The sequence below is a fragment of the Thunnus albacares genome, chromosome 13 (genome assembly GCF_914725855.1).
Source record: "Thunnus albacares chromosome 13, fThuAlb1.1, whole genome shotgun sequence".
Taxonomy (NCBI): domain Eukaryota; kingdom Metazoa; phylum Chordata; class Actinopteri; order Scombriformes; family Scombridae; genus Thunnus; species Thunnus albacares.
The window spans coordinates 14,011,850-14,036,673 of NC_058118.1; the positions used below are offsets into that span (position 1 = coordinate 14,011,850).

Sequence of the window (24,824 nt, forward strand, 5' to 3'; positions counted from 1 at the left end):
TCTTTTGGTCTGCCACGCCATACCATCATAAAAACTACTGTTTGAAATAACAAATCCGACAGGGTAGTCATCCAGTAATTGAGTAACCGAGAACTTTAAAAACCTTGATAAATAGACTTGAATGTGAATTAGAAGTGTTGTTCACAAAGTCAAAGATCCTTAACCATGAAAATCACCTTTTGAGATGTTTACAGATGTGACTACATGCTTGCTTGATCAATCATAATCAAGCAAGCACGATCGATCACATCACAGCGCTTGGTCACACCTCAAGGTTCCTGGACATCAGGTTTAAGTAGCTCTTCCTGAGCAGGGCTGGGTTGTACTGTATAACAACATTGGAAATACATTTAGAATCTGTGAACTTAACACAGTGGGGCTTGTTTAAGCTCTGTCGATAACAATGGCTGTGGTGAATAGTAAAGGAGCTGTGTGAAGGCAACAGCTAACATGCAAGACTGCTTCCTGTCACATAACAAGGGCCAGCTAGCAGCAGCAACCTGTTTACAGTATGTGTTTGAGTGTCCTTCTTTATGATTCACTGCGCTGGTGTATCTAAGCCTTCATAGTTGTTGATGTGAAACAGTTGGCAAATGGTCAAATAATGACCAGCAGTGACAGAAACAGAGTATTTGAGGGTCTGAATACATTGTTTCTCTCAGCTTCACAGCATGCAAACAAATTCTCACAGCCATGCCTGCTCTAAATGGCTCTGTAGGAATAAATCTAGCTCCTGGGCTACTGCACAAGATACAACACAACACCCTGTTGTCTAAGCCCACACACACGCTGATGTTTGTGTATGCTCTATTTATGCTTCTGTTTAACACACATTTAGGATGAGCATGCAAGGATGATGGTGTTTAGTATCATATAATAGAGAGTACTGAATTATCAGAATGGATCTTTATACAAAACAAGCACTTCCAAGGGCAACTGAAAATTAAGTTAAATACAGCCAAACATACATTTTACGAGGGGCTGTACAATATTGGAAAAAAAACTGTCAATGCAATATCTTTTTTTTTCTGTATTTTCTGTCTTTTAAATTGTCTAAATTGACATAGCGCGTCCTACAATGTGAATATTGCACATGCACACATCGCGATGCCGATGCTGAGACGATATATCGTGCGGCCCTAATTTCGCACACAAACACACATAGCTGGGCCAGCCTCCAGGAGGGAGTTGAGGCCTCTCAGCCAGAGCAGCATCAGGGGAACGTAGTCTCTGATCATTTAATAGGCCTGGCTCCTGACAGAAAGCGCTCGCTTCGTCAGCCTGTCAGGGGGCCAAAGCTGACCCTGCAGAGCCATTTTGGCTCTGCCTGGCTGCGTGCTGAGAGGCTGAGAAAAAAAACCCCAGCAAATCCAGGGCCTCAAAGCTTCTGTCTCTGTCACTACTGGTCATTATTCAACCATTCACTAGCAGTTTTCACATCATCAGGACACGTAAGTAAACACTCGGGCACATACATGCAGGCACACAAACATAATCAGAGACAGACAGCGAGAGAAACAAAGATAAATCCTTAAGATTTCCGCCGGTACTGAATCATTTATTTACACTTCTCGTGGCACAGTGGGTTTTCATTGATTGGAGACATACACAAACATAAACAAAGACATAACACAAATCCTGTGCGCTGGCATTCTGTTACTTTGCACTATACTGTGCCGTAGGCTAGAAGTCATGCTGCATTTGAGGCACAACAAAAATAGAATGCGAGTAAAAGAAAGCCAAACAATGCCAGCCTCCAAACCACATCTGTGTCTGTCTCAAGGGAAAATGACAGCATGTCTGAGCGCTAACACACACGCACGTAACACATGAATGTGCACAATACACCCCACAAAACCAACTGTGAGAGCAGGGAGGAAGGGGGGAAGGGGGAGGGCGGGAAAACGACGCAACATCAGCAAATACACCTCAGCATGCCGGAAGAGTTACGCATGACCTTGGTTAAAGGTGTGTGCCTGTGTGTGTGTGTGTGTGTGTGTGCATGCATGTGTGACCTGCATGTGACTGAGACACTGACATGGGCTGTGATCATAAAGGCACCACTAGCTGGCGGTGTGTGTGTGTGTTTGTGTGTGAGATGGTATGTGAGAAATCATATATGTATGGCAGGATGCTTGGCGATTGGTTACGCTATATTATTCATAGAAGTTAATATCCTCTGCTTAGACTGAAATGACTCCATATCATGAGACTGTCATGATCTATTACCATTTAAGCACCTATTATGAGACAGGCTGCTGTCAGCACTAGCAAGCAACATGCACAATGCTACAGCCAGGTCATCTCAGAGTCAAACCTAACATGTGTCTTCTCGATGTATTGTATGTCCTCAATTTATGCCAAAGTAATCGCTTATGGCTGTAATGCACGTCTGCGCCATGTCACAGTTAGTAAGGAGAAAGAGGGAGTAGAACAGAAGACAGGTGCTGAGAGGAAAAGGCTTCAAAGAAAATCTGTTTTTTATTGTTCCAATAAAATAGAACAGATTGATGGACAGGGAAATTATTATACATTCATTATGAAGTTAGAGAATAAAGACTACATCATGGTTCATTTTCTTCTTAATTTCCTAAACTGATGATGTGATACATGAGCTGACAATGTATAACTGTAAGAGACAAGTCGGTTTTGTAAATATGCCTGGAGTAAAACTGAAGTAAATTTTTTTTTTCTTTTTTTTAAATTTTAGTGGGTTAGCGGCAGAAATTGTTATGATTTCTAGGTATTATAGAATTCACATGAGTGCTATTAAATATACATGGACACATTATATATGTGTGTATATGGCTGAATCAGGCATTGGCAGTGCATGCTTCTGCTGATAACAGTTGTCTGCATTTGAATGAGTGATGTATTAAAAACCAAACACGGTACATCTTTTTTGAAAGCTTCGCCAAGACACACCGGACCAAAGCAGACATGATAAAAACCCAAACCAATCCAAATGACAATCTGACATACGGGCTGTTCGTCTCCTGCTCCACTAGATCAACACAGATTGGACTAATGTATCACCATAATCCTCACAACACTGAATCCAAACTGCTGCCTGATCCAAGAGCAAAATGATCTCTTGCTGGCGTGTAGAAGATTGTCACACTTTGATTTCCGCTAACAGAGACAGGTTTGTCTTGGCTTGTCCACAGTAAAAGGAGCTCACGGCAACCTGTTCCCATATAAAATCATGCTCAATGAATCTTACTGTTAACGCTTTGCTGCTACAGATGGATTATTTGTGAAAATGCGGAGGGTGGGGGGAGTTCAAGGTGCTGAAGGATGGTGTGGGTGTATTCATTACATTAAACTGCAAAAGCAAGTTTCTAATGAATACTGAAATGTTCTTTTTTGTATGTATGCTGCTGTGTAGGTGTGAGTGTGCATGTGCGATAACTGAGGAGCAGAGGGCCACTTAGGGCTATGGGGCATAACAGTAGAGAAAACACACACACACACACACACACAGATGAGGAAGGGGGCCCCTCGTTACTCATGCATGACCAGGCCGTAATGCACTTCTGCGCTTTCACTCACCGTTGGCAGGACAACAGAATTACTGAGAAAAGGATTTGGGAAGGCAGGATTTGCCAAGACTGTGGGAACAGCCAGATTCCTTCTTACACCACAAAAGATGGAGGAAGAGCAGCTCAACTCTCTCACTCTCTAATTCATACATTAAGAGCAGTGAAAGCATTATCCATGATTGTATCACCTTCTTTCTCTGAGCTTGATGCAGCAGTGAAAGTATATTTTTCCACTTGGATGCAAAACATTTGCACAGAGAAAAAAAAAAACAAAGGTTGGTTGAAATAAAAACCCAGGGGTAAGATAAAACTGTATTTTCAGCATGAAACAAAGAAAATGATGCAAAATGATTGCACCTGCAAGTCATATATTTTGAGCTGTGAATAAACGTGTGCGCGTGTGTGTAAGAGTGTGCGTGTGTATGCAGAGTATCCAACTCTGACTGAGCATTGATCGGTCTGGCTCCCTACAAAGCAGATGTGAGCAGACAACTAATGGAAGAGCTAGCCTCAATTAGCCCACTGACTGATGGGAAATGTGATTTCATTTAGTTGTCGCTACAGACACTGTAAACAAGTCATGTTTCCCCTTCAGGAGACAGAGCAAAAAGGAAAACAGACACACACACAGGGATAGAGAGAGAGAGAGAGAGAGAGAGAGAGAGAGAGAGAGAGAGAGAAGCAAAGTCAGAAGGATTTGAGATTCCTTGCAGCTGTTCAGTAGCTTCCAATATGTACATCATTGTCTGTCGTGAAAGTTTTATGCAGTCTCATTAAGTTAAATGTGGCTTTGTCACCTGTAGCACGGAGTTCAATGAAGAACACAATGTCACACTGAGTGCCACTGTGTTAAATTAATGGCATCATTTTCATCCTAATACAATTGAAAGTGGAAAATAGTGAGACCGTGTTTATTTCCTAAAACTTTTGTTCTTGCTAGCGCATTCTGCAGATTTAATTAACACCAACAGGAAAAAAACCTGTAACCAAGACTTTTTTAAAATTCAAATTAATATTGTTGGCAAGGGTTGGATCATTTTGTGTCCTGTGCAGTGTCCTTGCATGTATAATAATAGTTAGATAAAATAAATCTTATCAAGTGTGTCAGTGTCAATTTTTTCTCAGGGCAAAGTGCTGTACAGGTCATGTTTTTTTTACCAATATTCACTTAAGTGTAACTAAAAAATATCAGTTTAAAGAATAAATAAACTAGACTAAGAATCAAACCCGGCATTTAAGGCCAACTTTTGATACTTAAAAGTTTCTGGCGGTGCTCAACAAGCATTGAGATTCATACCCAGCACTAATCTTGTCATGTGATATGTTTTCTGTTCCTCTACAGCTAGTAGCATTAAACTTTAACTGGCACCATGTTGTATTACAACAAAAAAGCAGTAATGTGCCAAAGTTTGAACATTTTGTTGACTGAATACACAGTCATTTGTGTCTTATGAATGAAATATGGCATTTTATTTTCATTTGATATTTTATTTGATACAATTAATTTTTTCTTACGGGACAAATAGAGGTTAGCAAAAGATCAATCACAAAGACTGTATTCATGAATTTTCCACACTGTCAGCTGCCTTTCAGTGTTCCAACTTTTAATTCTCTACCAGTTTTATCCACACTTGCTCTTAACCAATCATCTCACTGCCGTTTCTTTTTTTTTTTTCAGCTGTATCCAGATGTCAGTATTGTGTTAATGTTACATTCGCATCCACCCCCACCGTTTCCTGCATTCATCAACAGGCAGCACTCAGATTTGGATACAACTCCAGGTCGTGTTTAACAAGCTCCTCAGGAAATCCTATTCCAAGTTAAATCCATTAACCCTTCAAATGAAGATGAACTCTGTGTATTGACTCCATTAAGAGAATGTATATACTACATGCTAAACATGATACAGGACAAGACACAGAAATGCTTAGGTCAGAAATGATCCAAGACCCTCTGACAGATGCTGCATATTAACTGTCATTTGAAAGCACATGACCTTTATGCAGCTGAATTGCCCTAGCACTGATATAAACCCGGAGTCTCACTTGAACCAGACATAGACAGAGAGAGAGAGAGAGAAAGAAAGAGAGTGTAAAAGACACACAATGAGAACGTAGCTCGCTCGTGTAACAGTTTCATCAGTACAGCCTGGGTGCATTCTGATGGAAACAGAGCACTGTACGTATCGCTCTGAAGAGAGGAAATTATATGTCATGGTCTATAAAGCCGGCACTTTATATATTTTCAGAGACAGTATCCTTGTGGCTTAGATCATTGTACAGTGGATGTAGAACACTCGGTGATGATGACATCACCTCATTTTAAGCCATTTAGTTGCCCTGCTGTAGCTGACTGCAGAAGATCAAGATGCTTTAAGGATAAAGTTTCCCAAATTCCATTCACATATTTTGACCAGGACAGAGAGCCGAAATAGCACTGGAGCAACATAATGACATGGCATGTCTTTACATCCGTCAAGTGCCATTTTTGTCTCATCCATGCCTATTTGATATTTTGGAGACTTGCTGTGAACACGACTGCTCCAGAGTGGTTGAGGAGGCTAAATAAGGAAGAGTCAGTAATGATCAGTTAATCTTGGTGCTAAGGCTTACTGATTTTTGAATAATCAGTATGCACCATGACAGGAATAGTGAATTACTATTTGCTCAACATACAGTACCAGTCAAAAGTCTGGACATACTTTGCCATTTTCAAAACCTGTTATGTAGCTGTTGTAACAGATGAAAGACGGGTCAGTAGTTTTACAGAGAAGAATATTACATTTAAAAATGCCGTGTATCGTATTTAGAGCTTCACAGGTTTTTGGGTAACAATAAAAGGCAAATGACCAGGTGGAAAATGGAAGTAATTAATCTGACTGGGCAAGCTGGGAGGAAAATTTCATGTCACCTTCCAGTCTGCTAGCTTTTGCATAACTTGCAAATACGTGCTGTTATATCCAGTGTTTAACACTTTTTATTTGGTACAAGACCAACATATTGCTAAACAGGCGAATTAGCATTTTTTGACACTGAATCATCCATCCCTGTGATTTGTTTTTAGTGTATTTTTCTATCTTCTTTTTTCTTCTTCTCCGGCCAAACACCTCTGTCAACACTTCCTTATTTTAATCCCAACAACCACGGAACCATCTATAATCTCTGAAGTAGCTTTGCATCTATCAGAGGCAAAGCTTAAACCCTCCTGAAGTGACCTCACAGCAGACTATTAATTTACATGGGTACGTCATCAGCACCCACTGGTTGTTTCTGTACTGACACAGCATCTAATAGTCATTCATCTGATGGATAAATGGCTGCTCTGCCTCCCCGTCTTCCTCAGGCCTACATTACAGTTTCCAGACACCAATCTGTGCAAGCTTTCCAAGAGAAGGAAGATCTGAATATACAGTTAACAGTTCACATACCTATTTATACAGTTTATGCCTTAATACCTGAATACCAAATGGAAGTTATTGTTGTGGCAGCCAAGATTAAGTGGAGTTATATTTCACCAAATTTAATGCAAGACAATCAACTTCAGATAATATGATTCAGTATTTGGTTCAGTTAACTACACTGCCGCATTTGGAAGTTCAACCTCTCCATAATAACAGCAAAGCAAAGCAAACTTTTCTTACTCGCTACCTTGAGGCTGCTGCAGTGAAACTTTAAGGACATCAACATAACTGTCTCCAAACTTTGCTGCCTCTTTAATTTGGTCACAGGATCTGCATTGCCATTGGTATGCAGTTTCCGCTGCACCGCAAAACTCAGTGGTGCTTGTTAAAACACTTTTCATATCTATGCAAGTGCAAGTGGTGTCTGACAAGGGTGCTTGTCTGCCAATTGGAGTATTCTCATAAAGGAAGCACCCTGCCAAGATGAAAGCCCTGGGTGATGCTGGAGAGTGAGGTGTCGGGGGTAAGGGAGGAATGAAACATCCAAGTAGGAGGGAGAGAGAGCAGGGGAGTGGAAGGAGTGACATAAAGAAAAAGATAGACAAACATCCTGTGAAAAAAGTATGACGCAAGTAGGAATGAAAACCCTGCTCCCTTTTCAGACTTAGAAAATGTAAAGACAGTACTTTTGACTGGGCCATTTGCATCTCTATCCAGAGGCCAACCCAATAGCCTCCATGTTTGCTGCGTTTTTTTTTTCTAAAAGAAACAGGAAAGAAAAGTTTGCATCAAAAGGTTTTTTTTAGGTTTTTTATAGGCTACTGTAATGCACCGTGATCATCTAGAAATTAATGTTCACAGGAAAGGAAACAACACATGGAACAACCGTTTTATTCCATTCATTTACTTCTCAAATAGCAAAACTAAATGGACCTTACAAAACATCACCTCTCTGTCATTACTGTTTATCTCTGTGACTCTATCGACATGCATAATAAATGATTCAAACCCATGTTTGCGTATATTATTTGCATTTCTGATATTGTGTGTGTAATTTTTTTGTTTTTGAGCACAAGATTGAAGCTGTGTCAAGGCTCATTTGCTGAATATCTCATGCATTGCTGCTGTTCTTTTTTTGGCTGTTATGTTTTTTTTTCTCTCCCTGCACTGTCTTTCATTTATTATTATTATTTTTTTTTCAAATTCTCCGGGTTAATCTGTCTCTGCTCCAAATTCCTGTCTTATGGTGAAGGAGCAGATGTGATAGAGAAATTCCTCTATTCTCCCCCCCATCCATCCTGTTACCCCACATCCCTCTAATTCTCTCATCCCCCCTCACCCTCAACCCATTTATGACACACACTCACAGACACACACACACACACACAATGTTTTTCTGTCTCCCTGTCTCATCTCATCTTATCACAGCAAAGCTTTAAGAGAGCGCTGGCACAGCAGCGGCCACTACCATGTCACTCAGGATCCCAGCCAAGCCACAGGCACAATATATAGTCACATAACATTTCAAAACAACCCATCACCTTCCCCTGGTGCATTTCACTGCTGTCTTTGTCTTCTTGTGCCTTTTTCCCCTCTACCTTTCTCTCTCCCGTTATCTCGTCTATCAAAAGGTGGCCTCCTTCGAGTAACAAGTACCCACTGGATATCAGTAAAACTGCTGAGACTTCAGGGATTATGCTATTAATTTTGCTTATCAAGCTGGAAAGGGATGAAGGCACTGCAAGTAGTTCAAACACTATTTCTGTTTGATATAGCGTCATACTTTAAAAGGTCTAATTTGATACAGATTAGCAAATAAATGTCTACTAAGTTACTTCATAAGTACATTCAGCAGTGGTATCTGGTTTTGCTTGCTTTATTCTTTCTCAAAGGATGATATGATCATATTTCTCTTTCAAACGGCACCCTACTGTGCACCAGCATGCAAAGATTTAATGCACCATAATGTCAGTGATTTCAACATTTTGCTTAATTTTAAGTGGAAAAACTGCCATTGATTTAAATGCCACATTTTCAATTTATGGGAGGTTCAGAGTTTTAGGCAGCACTGTCACTCTGTAGACATAATGTACCCAAAAGTGCGAGAAATAAGCACTGGAATTGATCCATTTCATGATTATCTTTTACAAAGCAATTTAATTTTTACTCACTAGTTTAACTGCATTATGTGGGACATAAGGGGACATCAAGACCAATGTTTTCCTTGATATCAGGAAAATATATCAAAACTACAGCTTTCCATTCACGATATCAGATAAGAAAAACATATTATCATCCCTGTATATATTGCCATGTGGATATGAGCATGCACTTTAAACAGTGTAAATTTACTGCTGACAGGAATTTTTTTTTATTATTATTATTTCATATCACGATCAAATTATTTTTTGCTGCCATGTGCAATATGACACAGAGCAATACTCTCCGTATTGCAGGGTATGAATTTGCAGTGGGAAAGTGTATGAATATGGAAATAATCAGAAAAATGTCAGACACAGCCAATCTTTCTATTTCTAGATTACATTCTGTTTACACAGTGCATGTTTCTTAGAATTCAATTATGATGATTCAAATAAACTCTATCAGATTCATCAAAAACTCACTATGTGACTCTATAATGACCTCAGCTCTGGGATCCTAATGCCTAAGGGGGTAAAAGGTGGCTCCAGGATTAAGTAGTAGTAGGTCATCTCCTTTAAAACAGGGCGGACTAGGACCAGCTGTATTGAGGAACTAACTACAGTCTTAAGATATGGCTGCTTTTTGGTTTGAGGCTCACTTTTAATAAGGTCAGGATTAGGGTGACCAGTGCATTACGACAAGGGCTTAGGATCAGCACTCAGTCCTGGAGAGTACACTACCATTTACCAGCTCAGTGCAACTGTGGTTAACACTGTCTCATTATTACTGCTGTGCCTGTGTGCCTGGAGATGTTAGGTCTATCTCTTCAGTAATAGCTCATGTCTGCAGCTCTGTGTGTGTGTGTGTGCATGTGTGTGCTTGTGTGGGAAAGCGGGCATTGGAAGGTTAAAAGGTGACCACTGGTGTGAGGATTTTTATGTGTGTGTGAGCTGTTATGATTGAATATTTGCAATGACGATGTCTCTATTCATCATTTCCTTTCCCCCCTCTCCTCCTACCACTATCCATCTCAACTACAGAGTAGCATGATAATGTTGCTCTGAGGGTGCTTCTCAGAGGATTAGCACAGATTAGCATTAGCTGGTCCATTTGAACTGGATACACATACAGCAGCATTAGCATGTTGGCAAACTAGTCTGGGATTGTAGCCATAGCATGAATTTGCAAAGGGAGATAAGCAAGCAGTCAGTGAGAGAAATATACAGTTGCAGAGTTTCAAAAAGACAATATTACGAAAAATCTTCAGTGTCTCGTACATCAAGTAAATTAAAAAAAAAAAAAAAAAAAAGATAATTCTAAAAAAACAAGTTACTGAATTGTGTTGCATAAAGTGTTTTAATATAAAAAGCTTGTTTCAGACTTCCAAAGTTGTTTACTTATGATTCATTATTTGAATTGTTTAACCTTTGTATTTCACATTTTGTGCGGGTCAGTTTCTGCACAGACAGTCTTTTCTTTCTCTTGTTTGGATATGAAACAGCCAGATGATATGAGCTGTCACAAGAATGCTATGGGAGGCAATAACAAAAAAACTTTGATGAATTGTCAACTGAAAAAAAGCTGTTTAATAAAAACATTGAAAATTACTGAAATGTCATACAATCTAAACAATAAATCACTGCTGCCAAAGAGCATACAGCCAAGGTTACAACTGAAATCCAATCCATCAAAACTAATCCAGCAGTGCTAGGTTCACTTCCCAGGTGGGCCACACATTAACATTTAAAATTATAAAATGCCATGGCAGTAAGGCTGTGACTAGCTGTGTAAAAGTTATGTAAGCATAAAAATGCAGCACCAGGCTGCCAACTGACAGAGCTCAATACCCAAAGCACACAAGTGGTGTTGTGAAACCACACGTCATGGATTGAAAATGTTTATGTTAAACACATGAATGCGCAATTTTGGTGTCACTCACTTCTCACTAATGAGTCTTACTGGATTCCAGCTACATGAGAATTTTGACTCACCTCAGCCAGCCAAAGCTTTTGACTTGTGGGTAGGAGAGTGATGGACTGAGTAATTGAGTGCACTGTGAGACAAACACTAATGAGGAAGATAAAGGAGGAATTGAGTTAACTGTGTTTCCCATTTCTAATGATAAGAGATGAGGAGAGACAGAGAGGGAGTGCAAAGAAAGGCAGGCCATTCTGCTTTCCGAAAGAATGCATCTGCTGTATGTCTAACTTGTCTACTTGTTGTTTTTGCAAAGCACAATGCTTGCTCTACCCAACCGGAGCAAAGTGAGAGAAAAGCAAATAGCTTTAAGATAGGCAGTGAAATTACCCGTAATTGGAGACCATTTAAAACCATAATAACTTCTTTGTTTCCTCAGCAGGAGGTTCAGGGCTGGGGAAGCTTTTTGATTAGAACTGGAGATTAGTTAGCTATAAAACTACTGAGCCAAACCTTTGCCAGATTCATGCAGTGTGTGTTTGTGCATGTGCATGTCTTAAAGCTGTCTGCCAAAATGCAAAGATGAATAATTTTGGAGGAGGAAGCAGGATTACGAAAGTCCGGCATCAGTTCAATAGGGACCAGTTGAAACTATCGAATCACGCAAATTCCCACATGAAGCAGCAGGAACAAGCAAACAGGCTTGTAAAATCTCAAACCATCAATGCTAAACACCAACTTACAAAAACACGCAAATGGAGCATGGAAATATGTATTAAATCCAGCTGTAAACATGCCACAGCATCTTTAACAAAGATGTGTGTGAAGTGGCAAATTGTCACCGTTCCACTGAGTAGGATCGTGGAAGTAAGCTTAGGGGTGTGTGCCACTTAGGATGGGGGGAATAATGTTGTGTAGCATATAATGGATTTGCAATGTGGCAAACAGAGACAGATGGTGAAGGGGGCTGTGTGTGTTTCTTCGTGCTATGTGTTTGCTAGCTTGGACACACACACACACACACTGTGCACAGCACAACGTGTGTGAAGAAGAAATCCCTAAGGCGCATTATGTATGCTGCCGCTCGCTCACCCAAGCCAAGGGTCTCAGTTCATTTGGTTTTTAACTGTTATAAATTGTCTCACTTGACTCCATCTTCCCTCCCCTCGACAAGAGGCCTGGAGCAATCTCTACACAGAGAGCGGCCAGACTTCAAACTTACAACCAATATAAGATTTTGGAATACTCCTTAGAAACAGGATCCATACTGGTATAAAAATATAGCAAACAAAAAGTCCAACTAAAGGGAAGATTATATGACAATGTGATGTCTTCCCAGTGAGAGATCATATGTAACAAAGAGGAAGAGAGAAATTCCAAACGATAAAATAGCAAGACTACTATGACGTACAAGTGTATATGAATATGTAAATTAAATTTCTTAGAATGCTGGTGTTTGTCAGTCCTTTTGCAACTGACTGACATGTGAAAGGTCAGAGATTTTACTGTTCTATATACAGTATAAATTCAGATGGCAATTTTCTATATTTTTCTTATTGTCAACAAATGTCATGCAGAACCAAACCAACAATAAACTCATGCTAGTAGGTATTATAAGTATTATGTGTTTATTCAAAGCCTGACATATCATTTTCCTCTGTGCAGTAGACCTCCACTGTTGCCCCAGAACTATTAAAAACAGGTCAATGAGCCACACCGCTGCACTGGATGACATGTTCCTTCACCCTGACGGCAATGGCTAAACATAGTTTATTAGAAACAGCTCCAAAGACTAATAACAGCAATCACATTTTCAGTCTCCTGAGAGAAGTTCCTTGTACAGCAGACGACACTGTGCATGCACAGGAATGTGGTTCTGTTTACAGAGCTTCCTTGTAGCTCGTTCCTGTGCATATGCAGTGGCGACTGCCGTACAAGGAGCCTCTCTCCTGAGCATTACAATCTTATCACTCTTATTACTATTTGGAGCCGTTTCTAAACAAACTATGGTAGCCATTGTCTTTGGTGAGAAGGAACATGTCACCCAGTGCAGTGGTGTGGCTCATTGACGTGTTTTTAATCGTTGATGGACAACAACAGAGGTCAACAGCACAGAGGAATATGATATATCAGGCTTTGGATGCACACACAATACTTGTGAGCAGGATGAGTTCATTGTTGGTTTGGCTCTACACATGAGATTTGCTGACAATAAGGAAAATATAGAGAACCATCAGCCATATCCTGTGTTTGTGTGTGTGTGTGTGTGTGTGTGTGTGTGTGTGTGTATGGGAGTATGGGTTTATGTGTGAAACCTTTTCAATTGGATGAAATTTCACTCCTGTACTTCTCAGAAGTAATCACTGGACTACAGCATTTAAATATAATGTGTTCTCTCTAGTTTCTCACAAAAACACACACACACACACACACACACACACACACACACACACATACAGCCTTGCAAAGACATTGCACAGTCTTTCACTTGCTCCCATCTAAAGCCCTACACATTACCACTTTCCTGAAATGTAAGAACTGAAACCACAGCGGTAAAAAAAAAAAAAAAAAAAAAAAAAAAAACTGCTTTGATTTACAGTGCACACCAACAGTGGAAAGACCAGTTCAATCTGAATTTAAGACATCAGTGGATTATAGCTGCATATTTTTACTACATTAGATGTGTTTAGAAATGGTGCTCATGCAAAAGAGTGTCTAATAGCTTTCCAAGACAGAATTAAAATGTGGGGGGGGGGCCCTCAAGCTGATGATTAGACAAGGGACTAGAAAGTGACTTCTGGCGATAATACGAATACAAAAATATACACACACACACACACAAACAGGGGCACACACAGAAAGTCAATTAACATGAACATGTGTCTTTGGGGAATTATATTTCAATTAGCTTTAGCTACTTCTAGGCTTCCTTTGAGACCATGACGCTAAAACAAGTGCATAGACGTGTATTTGTGGATGCAATAAATTCTGCTTTTCAATTAGTACCATGCCATAACTCCATATTGTTATTGTATAAGTACAAGTTAAGCAATTAAGCACTAAATCGGTGTTTTGAATGTTATTGAGTAACCATAACATTAAAATGGAGCACACACATGAAATGCCTTACCTAGATACAGTTAACACAGCTGTATTTCGAAGCAGATTTCAAACAATATTATAGAAATAAGAAATGTGTAATAATCATCAGGAGAAAATGAGAGGGATTACTTTATGGATTTTTGGGGTGGAGATAGCAGTTGTATCTTTATCTCCCTTCTTCTCCCTTTTTTCTTTACCTCCAACATTTTTCAACATATTCCCTGTGAATTTACTCTTAAATATACGCATGCATGTGAACAGAGGAAGTTATCTCTGAATCAGGGTCACAAAAACAGTAGCAATAAAGTAAAAAACAAAAATGCCACTTCTTTGCTGCTTCATTCCACCACAGTCCATATTATCTGAGCAAATTTAGTCCCTGAAAACAGAAGACTTGTCTACTGTTTTCTCAGTGGTGTGTCTTTACACTGCTGGGCCTGTGTGTGCACAAGTGTGCTTGTGTATTTGCGTACACAATATGGGCCTACTTTGCTTTGGCTGAATTCATTTCTGTCAAGAAAAGACACAGAGTCCCCAAACAATATCAGAGTCGGGGCAGGAGAGCAGAGGGAGTAGGCAGAGTCACGGTTGTCCATATCTTTATCTCTGTTGAAGGAAATGATTACTGTAACATGTACTACCAAGTCTGCAGAATATGACCCAAGGGGAATTGTATGAAAAGGAGCTGTCAGATGAAAGGGCACATAACATAAAAAGAACATTATCTAGGATAAGAGTTGTAAAAAGGGAGGGCGATGTATGAACCTGTAGAGCATGTTAGGTTCAACCGAAGTGCAAGCTAAATCAACCCACTTCATTTGTTTGCTTATTTGCAAGTATATGTGTGTCTACGAGAGAGGAGGAGACAGGAAGAAAAAAAAATATGTAATTGTCTTATGTTTTCTTTAACTTCTCTTTTTCTTCAGTTTGAACCTTCTTTAATCTTTTCCTGGTTTGAGTGAAAGATTACAACAACCTCTGCATAGAGACTTTTAATCCAAAAGGTGATTGTGTTTGTGTCTCTTTATTCCGGAGTGTTTGAGATTAGTGACACATGGCTTGTCAAAGACTGGAGCTTTAGATTAGCCACTCAGTAATCCTTTGGAATTCAATGCTAATACAGACATCACGTATGCATGCATGCATACACACAGACACACTTGCACTCAATAACGCAGTCTGTGTCTTTCCCAATGTAAGTGCTTGTGTTTAATTTGTATGGGTAGATGATATCTAATAGCTTGAGTCTGACTCAAACAAAAGAAGCCAAACCTCCTCGAAGTTTGCTTGTCAATCAAGACATATGATGATTAATCGTATTCAGTTAGTGCTATAGTTTATGGTGCAAAACAAAGTCGATCATTCATAAAAATGAAACACTTTGTGCAAACTCCAGCATCATTTTCTAACTGTAAGGGCATTCTGTTTGTTTATGCGTTTGAGCATCTGCCGAGGTATTTCTCACATCGATAAATAGTTCATATTCTAACCTGTTTATATAAATAGCTTCATGTCAACTTTGAAGAAAAGCCCCATCAGCTGATATGTTCGCTGAGCATGTATACATCTTTCACCTACTGGGAGGTCTATTTAGGGTGCAAACTCATTGTCTGCCGCCGCCGCCGCTGCTGCAGCAGGATCTACCTGTGGGCTCATCGCTCTCCATGGGAGGCTGCATTTGATCTTTCCTTTCTCTCGGCTGGTTTTAAATTACACTTTGTCTAAGAGATATCAAACAGAGCCTGTATTCCAAATTAAAGATCTACTATTATTCTACATTGATTCTCAGCAAAGAATTTTTCATTTGCAGATTAAAAACATGGTTGACATTTTTTTCTGTATTTTAACCAGGGATTCATTAGCTCTCAGCATCACCAACATATGATTCGAAAAGGTAACACCTTCCACTTTGACTAAAATAATATGCTATTTATTAAATTTAAACTAATAGCTTATAAATGTGGCATGTTCTTGAATTTAAGCCTGACAACTTCATTATAGATGTTTGTTCATTTGTATGGTTGTATGGTCGTGAGGTTGCAATGTGCACTGACATACATACACAACCACCTGTGATAGTGTGTCACTGCCATCACACTGCCTATTATTATAGAGTATTCTATTTTCAAGAAATACTTGCCAGGGGCAGTAAAGCCCTATGCACTGTACTGTAACATTCAGTTGACCAAATGACTGTTTTAAAGCTCAGGTGATGAGATTGCCCACACAATGGTGTGAGCTAGAAGCTTGGAAGTTATTTATGAAACCTCAGGAGCTGACGTAGTGTAAGGCCATACTCTCAGCAGACGCAGTTTTCATATCGGTGTGTTCAGACATACTGGCAGGCTGTCTCTTGCCTCTGAGCACATACAGTAATTTAAACATTCAGATCGGATTTGTCAGATGTTTTCTGAGGTTGCCGATGTGAGGAAGAGGGAGTAGGCCTGTGATATTGTTTTACTGGCATTTGACAAATCAGTTCCCTCTGGTTTTTTAAGTTTTGAAGGAAATACTTTCTTTGCAAGTTTTTTCACATTGCAATATCTAATGTTACTGTAATGGAGCAGTGAAACAATGACACCAGATCTGGCTTGCATTTGCTGCGTCATTCAGTGTGGGCGCATCCTGCCTTGCAAGCTCATAAAAATACCGGGAGATTTCTGCCAGCTGATTTGGGAGCTGAGCTATTGGTCGGGGCTCTGCACATTGCAGGGTACTAAAACCTTTTAACTCCTCCGTGTTGCTTTGATGAGTGCATTTCTTACCACCTTTGAATCTCTGGGACTACATGTGTATTAAGCTTAAGAATGACTGGCCTCCTGCATCTCCCTGCCACATTTCATCCCCGTGTCTCAACACAATATAAGACTGTCTGTCACTTGTTATGGCTCTGCATCCCCAAGGAGAAGTTGCCCTAAATGCAATAGTTAAATGATATGACAAAGAGTTGAAACAGGTGGCAGGATCACTTTAAGTGTTTCTGGAGCAGTTCTGGAGAGGCATACTGTATTGCTGCTCTGCCACAAAGAGCTTGTAAGCTCCGAATCCTACCACGTTCCCCTCCAGCCTCCTTCTTTCTGTTTTAACTTTTTTAACACCTGGACTAACAAAAGACTGGCTTTGATCATGGGAAATGCCTTGGCAGAGCAGCAATGAATCCACAGTGGCGCTCTGTGCGTGTGTGTGTGTGCGTGTGTGTGTCTGAGTGCACATTAAGCCAGTGCTACTCTACAGAGGATTCTCAACATTGAAGCTTTATGGGATCAGTAGAAGGTACAGGGCACCTCGTATGTTCTACCTGTCAAAGCACGGCCATGAAAACGGACGCACTTGCAAACACACACAGAGGCGGGAGGGAGAGTGTGAGCGAGCAAGAAAGAGAGAACATCTTGTTTCTCCCATGTAATCAGCGGTTCTGCAAACACACACACAAGGCCGCTTGTTATCAGAAGCTTTCCCACGCTGCTGTGGTACAAAGCTCCACGCCAGGATGAGAGGATGAAGCGAGGGAGGAATGGACGGAAGTACAGAGGGATGGAGGGTCAGCCTTCAGCAGCTTAGACTCACTGCAGGGATAAACACATCCCTCAGCGGGGGTTTGTACTTAGGCTAGCAAGATCAGAGTTCAAAACAGACAGACTACCAGGCAGGCAGAGCGACAGGAAATAGACAGAGCAGAGGAGATAAACAGGCATCCAAACAGCAAACAACAACCAGTGCACATATCACAAACACTTTAGCTGAGGAGATTGAACATTCCTCCTCCACACCTCTCCTCCCACATTGCACTGACATCAACTCCTCAATTCTGGAACATCTCCCACTTTCTCTGTCGCCCTCTGCCTCTATCTCCCCTTGCCTGCCGCTCAGCCCCGAGCTCTTACGTAAGAGGCCCATTTGCATAACAGGCTGTTTTCTCTGGCTCCGGCATGGGCACATGAGACACACTGGATAATATGTTAACAACTCGGGTTGTTGGTAAACAACAACCTCCATCACAACACTTCACATTCACACTATATACCGCGCAGGTCTAGTCGGTGACATAGACTCGGTGTCTCTGGAATCTCTTGATGCCAGCTGGCACCGGGCCAGAGTGGCTGAAACAGCTGTCATTTATAGAGATACGGGTATGGCTTCGGCTAGATAGACTTCATTCAGGAGGAGGCTGACCTGCCTGCTGTGTGGAACCTATACAATAATAGTTCTTGCACCGAGAAATGACTGTTCAAATCAAGCAGCCTAGCATTATCCTCTTCAGGGTTAGGGAGAGAAAGGAAGAGAGAGCAAGAGAGAGAAAGAGACTGATCAGCAATGAATCCACAGTGGAGCTGTGTCTGTGTGTCTGTGTGTGTGTGTGTGTGTGTGTGTGTGTGTGTGGTGAGCAGCCACACATGAAATGAGCCTGACATGTGCTTTTACCACTGTTACCGGCATGCTTATGTCTTTGCTTAGGTCTCTTTAAATATAAGCTATACAAACAAGTGCGCACACGCACACACACACTCATAATGAGTGTGCCGCCCTTAAGAGAATAAAAAGGAAAAGAAAGGCTCTGGAACGTCAATAAATGCTGCAGTGCAAGCTGTCAGATATACCAGATATCCTAAGATACCTAATTACATACCAATTCATTAAGTCAAGAATGGCCTTAATCATGTCTGGTTATTAAGGAAGGACTGCTCTCACTCTCATATGCACACACACATTCACTTCAAAGAGACAACAACAAATGATCAAGGGAATCAAGCACAAATGATCTCTCATTTGGGATTTCTCATTTACTCGTGTGGAAAACAGTGGTTGAAGTCAAGATGATGCTAATTTTGGCTTTCATGTTAATAAATGTGTTATCCAGTGCCTTGAATACATGTTGATGTAATCTGAAGAGGGCATAAAGTGGACTTTTGCATCACAAAACTGAAGCTCAGTTTGACGTATGTGGCCCTGCTGTTTCAATGACAGCTGTTTCAGAGTAAATCCATCATCCTCCTGCCACTGTGAAAACACAATGTGAATTTACCAGTCTAGAAACTCAAGGAGAAGTGTTCCCTCTTTACCTTCTTACATAAATATTTGTTATATTTTCCTCAAAGGCCTCTACACCTGAACGCCACCAAATACTTAAGATCCGTTTTTCTACACAATCAAAGTACACTGAGAGATAATCATATAAAACCTCACTGGGTTGCACTCATGTGACTTTGTATCAGATTTGTTAAAAGTTGAATCACCGCTAAAACAGTGCTGAAGTATCAAATTATCAAAGTATAAAAAGCCACATTTACTTTCTGTACAAATCATAACCAGCAAATGATTTAAACCACAGAATTTACATGTAAAATATGATGAAATACTGTATTGGTTTATATGTCCTTTACGGCTTGATTACTTATGGGTTTATCTAATTTAAAACACTATGTAGATTAGGAATGTAAGCATAAAAGAAACCTAAAAGTTGCAAAAGGTGGTCCTGCGATGCTTTTTTGATATTCATTTCATTTTAAGTTATTTTACTGTTTTATTGATCTATTCTCATTCTACTTTCATGCATCCCTATAAAACAAGCAGCAGAATCCACTGTGACCTTGGCCTCCAATGTCACCTTATTCTCATGTTGACAGAGGTCCTCTGTGGTCTAAACACCAATGAGCTGTTTCTCGTATAATTATCACAAAGAAGCAATAGTGAGTGAGTGGAGATCAGAATCAAATCCACAGTTAGTTGAGCTAAACCGATGCCAAATTGATTTCCATCTTGAAAACTCGAAGGTGAGCGCTGAGTCCATCTCGTCAATCACTGGTGTGTCGTAAATATTATGAGGCTCAGTCTGAAATGAAGACTAACGTTACTATTATCATCTATCTTTAACAAAAAAAATACACTTTGGGGGAATTTAATGGAGAAGCTTGTCATTTCATTAAGGCCGGTGCACCTGTTCCTAAAACTCGTTTGAGGTTATGTATCAACCACAGACGGCGCTTTAACACCACACCTGTGCAAGACGAATAGTAGTCAAAATCACACAATAAAAGAAGGGAAAAAATGTGAGTGAATCCAAATGCTCTGCATGCCCGTGAGCTTCCAAACTGCCGTAATCAGCAGCATCAAACAGTTCGGTGCGTAAAACGCTGCCAGTGTCTCCGTGACTCATCCAAGTGCTGCAAGTCAAAAACAACCGCGGGGTTTGTTATTTCATGGTAAGGTGTGTCTTCCTAGCGGGCTCGTTTTTTTTTCATTACCACTCACGCACAAGATACAATACGAGATCGTAGACGCAGAAGACGCACAGTACGGTCTCTGCATGGCTTCACGGGCGTGCTCAGGTCGTGTCCTGTGCTGGCTACAATTATGGAAAGAGGATTCCCCTCATTCTTCAACATTAACATCCAAGAGACCCCACATGTTACAGGGCAAGGTCTCTCTCTCTCATCTGACTGTCTCACTCGTGCTCACGCACGCGTCCACACATACTCACGTACATTCAACGCACGTACACACACGCGCAAGCACAGCCACACATGTACATGAGGGAACAGTGTGAGAGCTGCGCATCTTTCTGCCAAGACCCGCGTGTGACCGCGCGTTCTGCCCCTTCATCCTGCCCTGCTGTTGGCCTGTAACATGCGCGCGTACACACACAAACACGCGTTACGCACATACACAGACACACGCGCACGTACGCACCACTCGTCCCAGGCTCACCTTTCAGAAGAACCCCGTGAATAGTGCAGAGGGTGAAAATCAAATGACTCTTGAGATTCATCCTGTCTTCTTTCTGTCTTGTTCTTGTCTTCCGCGCTAATTTCTCCTCCCCGTCTCTCCCCACTGGACCTTGAACCGGACCGGACGGCTTTAGTCAGCTATCCAGGTAGACTTGGGAGTGCGTCTTTTGTGCGTCCCTGGGAAAAGAGGTTAACACAACCGACTTCACGACCCGTAGACTGTCTTGCTTTTGAAAACGGAATTGTTCTCGCTCTTCAAAAAAAATATTATAGATAGCCTATAATAGTTTCAGGGATGCACCGGCGGTAAGATACAGGCTCAATTTGCGGGACTCTGAACAGCGGTAAACCTCAGGGTCTGAGAACAGCCGTCCTCCGGTCACAGAGTAGATGCAGCCGTTGTTGTACTACTGTCTGCCCCGCTCTTGGTCTGCTGTGGCGCACAGTCCACAGTACAGGGAACACGAGTGGATTGTTTGAGTCCCGCCTACGCAGCTTTGACGGACATGAAAGGTGAACCAATCACGAAGACCCGAAGCTAAGGAAAGTGATGGGGGGAGGTAGGGAGGGGGTCGGCGTGTGAGACACGCTGCAAAAAATAGCAATTTTCACAGATTTTTCGACATACTGAGTGTTAAAATATTATTAAGAGTCTCGACTGAAAAAAAATGCCATGGGATGAGTTCATCCCTTTTTCCATGAAAAAAAGGTCAAAGCTTGTCCAATATAATGACACACATTTCTGGAGAATTTGTAAAGTGAACTGTTCTGAGGAAATGGGTTTATTTACTGTATTTTATTTGTATTTGTTCACTCAATAAAAATAATTTAAAAGGTATCATATATATGCAAATACATTAACGTGCATACACACAAACTCACACCTATATATACATAACAAAACGTGGAAAGACTCAAAGCAAAAATAAACAAATTGAATTCATTCATTCATAGTTTGCATATCAAAGCTTAAATCTGTAGCTTTCCATACATTGTCTTCTATGCAGCAGTGAGAGGTGTGCACTGTGCAGCAAAGATGGGTGGAATGCTGTCACCAATATTTGACTCAGCCCCTGCAAAACTTGGAAAATGCTTCACCTATTTGAGTGTGATGCATGATTTCACTGCATGAAAATATGGTGCAAAATGAATCACACGTTCCAGGATGCTGGCTCTGTCTCATATGGACTTCATTATTATCAGCCAAGACAGGTACAGCCAACAAGCTGATCAAGACACTTCTTTTTTTACAGTGCACGCTTAGAATGGGCTCAGAATTCAAAACAGAGAAAGAGCATGCAGACATGCTTCTGGGTGTAAGCTGTCCTTCCACATAAACTAGGTTACTTATATGTTTTGTTGCTTGCTGCTCTATTGATAGCGATGATTCAGGTTAGAGCGCTGTAAAGGATTAAGGTTGACAACTGCCTGAGCTTAGAAGATTGTCTTGCAAAGGACAATCAGAGGGGTGGAGAGGTGAGGTGGGATGTGATGTGATGGGACAAGGAGGTACATAGGTATAGGGGCATAGGGGGTTGGAAACAGTCTGCAGCCCTTTTGAAAAAGCTTTTCAGACTGAAGAGCTGGCTCCATAATACAAGGGGTTAGTGAGGCAACAGCGTGGGCTGAGAGGTTTACAGTCTATAGCTGAGGTGTGTGACGTTTGCCGGATGTTTCAATGTCTGTTCTGGCTGCAGCTGCTCTGTGCGTTCAGGGCTGAGGAGCGGAATTGTGTATTTTTTGTATAATTTTGCATTAACAGTAGTGTAAAATAATAATTTGTTCCTGTTAGAATTGTAGGCATTTGTTGGGCTGTGAGATCAGACAGAATTGGCCACAAACTGCTTTGTTATGCTTGATAAATATAACATTTTCCTACCTATATTGGTCAGAAGATTCTAAAGAGGAAGTCCTTTTTAATTTGGACAAACAACACTTTGTACATATGACTACTTGGCTTTTTGGCCTATGTAAAAATATCAAAAATAATAGAATACAATAGCATAGAAGAACCTGTAAAAAAGGTTTGAACTATGTAATTACATGAATGTCAGGCATCATAAGATGAATCAGGAGGGACATCACAGGATCTGTAATCAGGTTTTATAATCAGAGTAAACCAAATTATAATGCAATGTAAAGAAACCTATCTGGAACATTGGAAAGAAGAAACTAAAGGCCAAAGTAGATTAGAATGTTATCTGGCCCTAAAAAGAGATTATGATTTGGCAGAAGATCTCTCTGTCAGAGATAGAAAACAGAGACAGATCCTAACCAAGTACAGGCTCACTGACCACAAATTGGCAATCGAAAAAGGACGACACACAAAATCATGGCAACCAAAAGAAAATACAATATGTGGTCACGGTTCAACAGGTGAGACTGAGACAGAGATGCACTTCCTCTTACAATTTAAAACATTCAATAAAATAAGGATAATTTACTTTAACAAGTTCAACTCTATATTAATGACCTCTCAAAATTAAGAAAGTACTCTTAATTTAAGGAGACAGGGCAGATCTTGCTGCCCAATATGTATCAACATGCCACAATCTGAGGGACAGTGAATGACCTAGACACACACACACACACACACACACACACACACACACACACACACACACACACACACACACACAAATACCTGCATAGGATATATTGTGTATATATATACTTTGGCAATATCGATGTTGTGACATTCATGCCAATAAAGCGAACTTGAATTTGAAAGAATTAATAAAGTGGTGTTTGTGAAATGCTGGCAAAGTGTGACTACTGTGATTGAAAAGCTAAATTAGTTGTAAATAAATTTCATGTTATAAAATCTATTTGGCAATCACATACTGTATCATAGTATGTTTAATCTTTCACGACATACAGTATTTCTGTGGCAATTGCATTAGGTCTGTCTCTTAAATTACATCTTTAGCTTGATTATGAGTTGGCTTCTAAAAACATCCTATGCATTATTTATACAATTAGCTTTGTTTATTTGAAGTTTCCGACCTACAGTATGCTAATGACAACTTCCTTTCAATCACACAACTAAAGGTACTTAGCAGACAACACAAAGAAAACAAATGCTGCAAGTTCAGTTTGTCATACCTCCCAATCATCTTCTCCTTACTTTTCCAGTTCATTTGAGGACTAAATGATGACATGGTAACAGATTCAGATTCTGAACCTGTTTATTTTTGTCAGCATTACTCAAAACCTGCTTTGACTTAGAAGGTTTCATTTCTCTTCTTTTGGTACTTTCAGATGAACTTAGACTTAAGCATGTTAACATGCACAGATCCTGTATTGTCTTCTCATGTAACACACCATCCTAAACATGTACACACACACACAAAGGTCCCCAAGAGGTAACAAAAATGGGAGCACACACACACACACACACACACACACACACACACACACACACACACACATTATGGTGTCCCTTGTTTTCCGTAAAAATTACTGTCCTATAAATAAACTTGACTTGATTTGGCCTGCTGATCTCATTTTGGGTCAATCCACTTTAGGAGGAGGCTGCTGCACACCTTGTAATGGCTCATTTCACACTCTCAAAATTGGTGTGTGTCATCACTAGAGGCATAGCAAGGAACCACGGGGTCTTCTCTAAAAAGCGTTTGGATCCAGGAGAGAAGCTGGTCAGTGGGATGATAGAAACAGCACATTCAAGTTTCCGCCTCACCTGGGATTTTCCTGGTGCTCCAGATGGCAGATAGACCGGTATCCTCCTCTCTCACTCTGTCTCTCTTTCTCTGTCACACACACGTACATGCACAGACACTAATGCACACCCTCCTCTCAGAGTTTCAAGTAACCACCACCTGCTCCTGGCTTAGACTATTGTTCACTGGTCCACCTAATGTAGGCTGACACATGTTGCCAAGCTGAGGGCTGAGCACTTTGGCTTGGATGGAACAAGGCGGGGCACAACATGTGTAGCTGCCCTTGGCATTAAGACTCACAGCAGAGAGTCTCTAA

General features: G+C 40.7%; 1 protein-coding gene across 4 annotated transcripts in view; it reads right to left on the reverse strand.

Annotated features, from left to right (window-relative positions):
* Positions 1 to 21,323, reverse strand: part of cadm2a (cell adhesion molecule 2a) — a 231,541-nt gene extending 210,218 nt beyond the window's left edge. For 2 of the 4 annotated variants that reach the window (XM_044371096.1, XM_044371097.1), the window contains exon 1: positions 20,809 to 21,323. In XM_044371096.1, the coding sequence (XP_044227031.1) occupies positions 20,809 to 20,869 (61 nt within the window). In that variant the 5' untranslated portion in view covers positions 20,870 to 21,323. The remainder of the gene's footprint in view (positions 1 to 20,808) is intronic. The other 2 variants (XM_044371095.1, XM_044371094.1) reach the window with 2 other exon arrangements.
* Between the last annotated feature and the right edge of the window lie 3,501 nt (positions 21,324 to 24,824).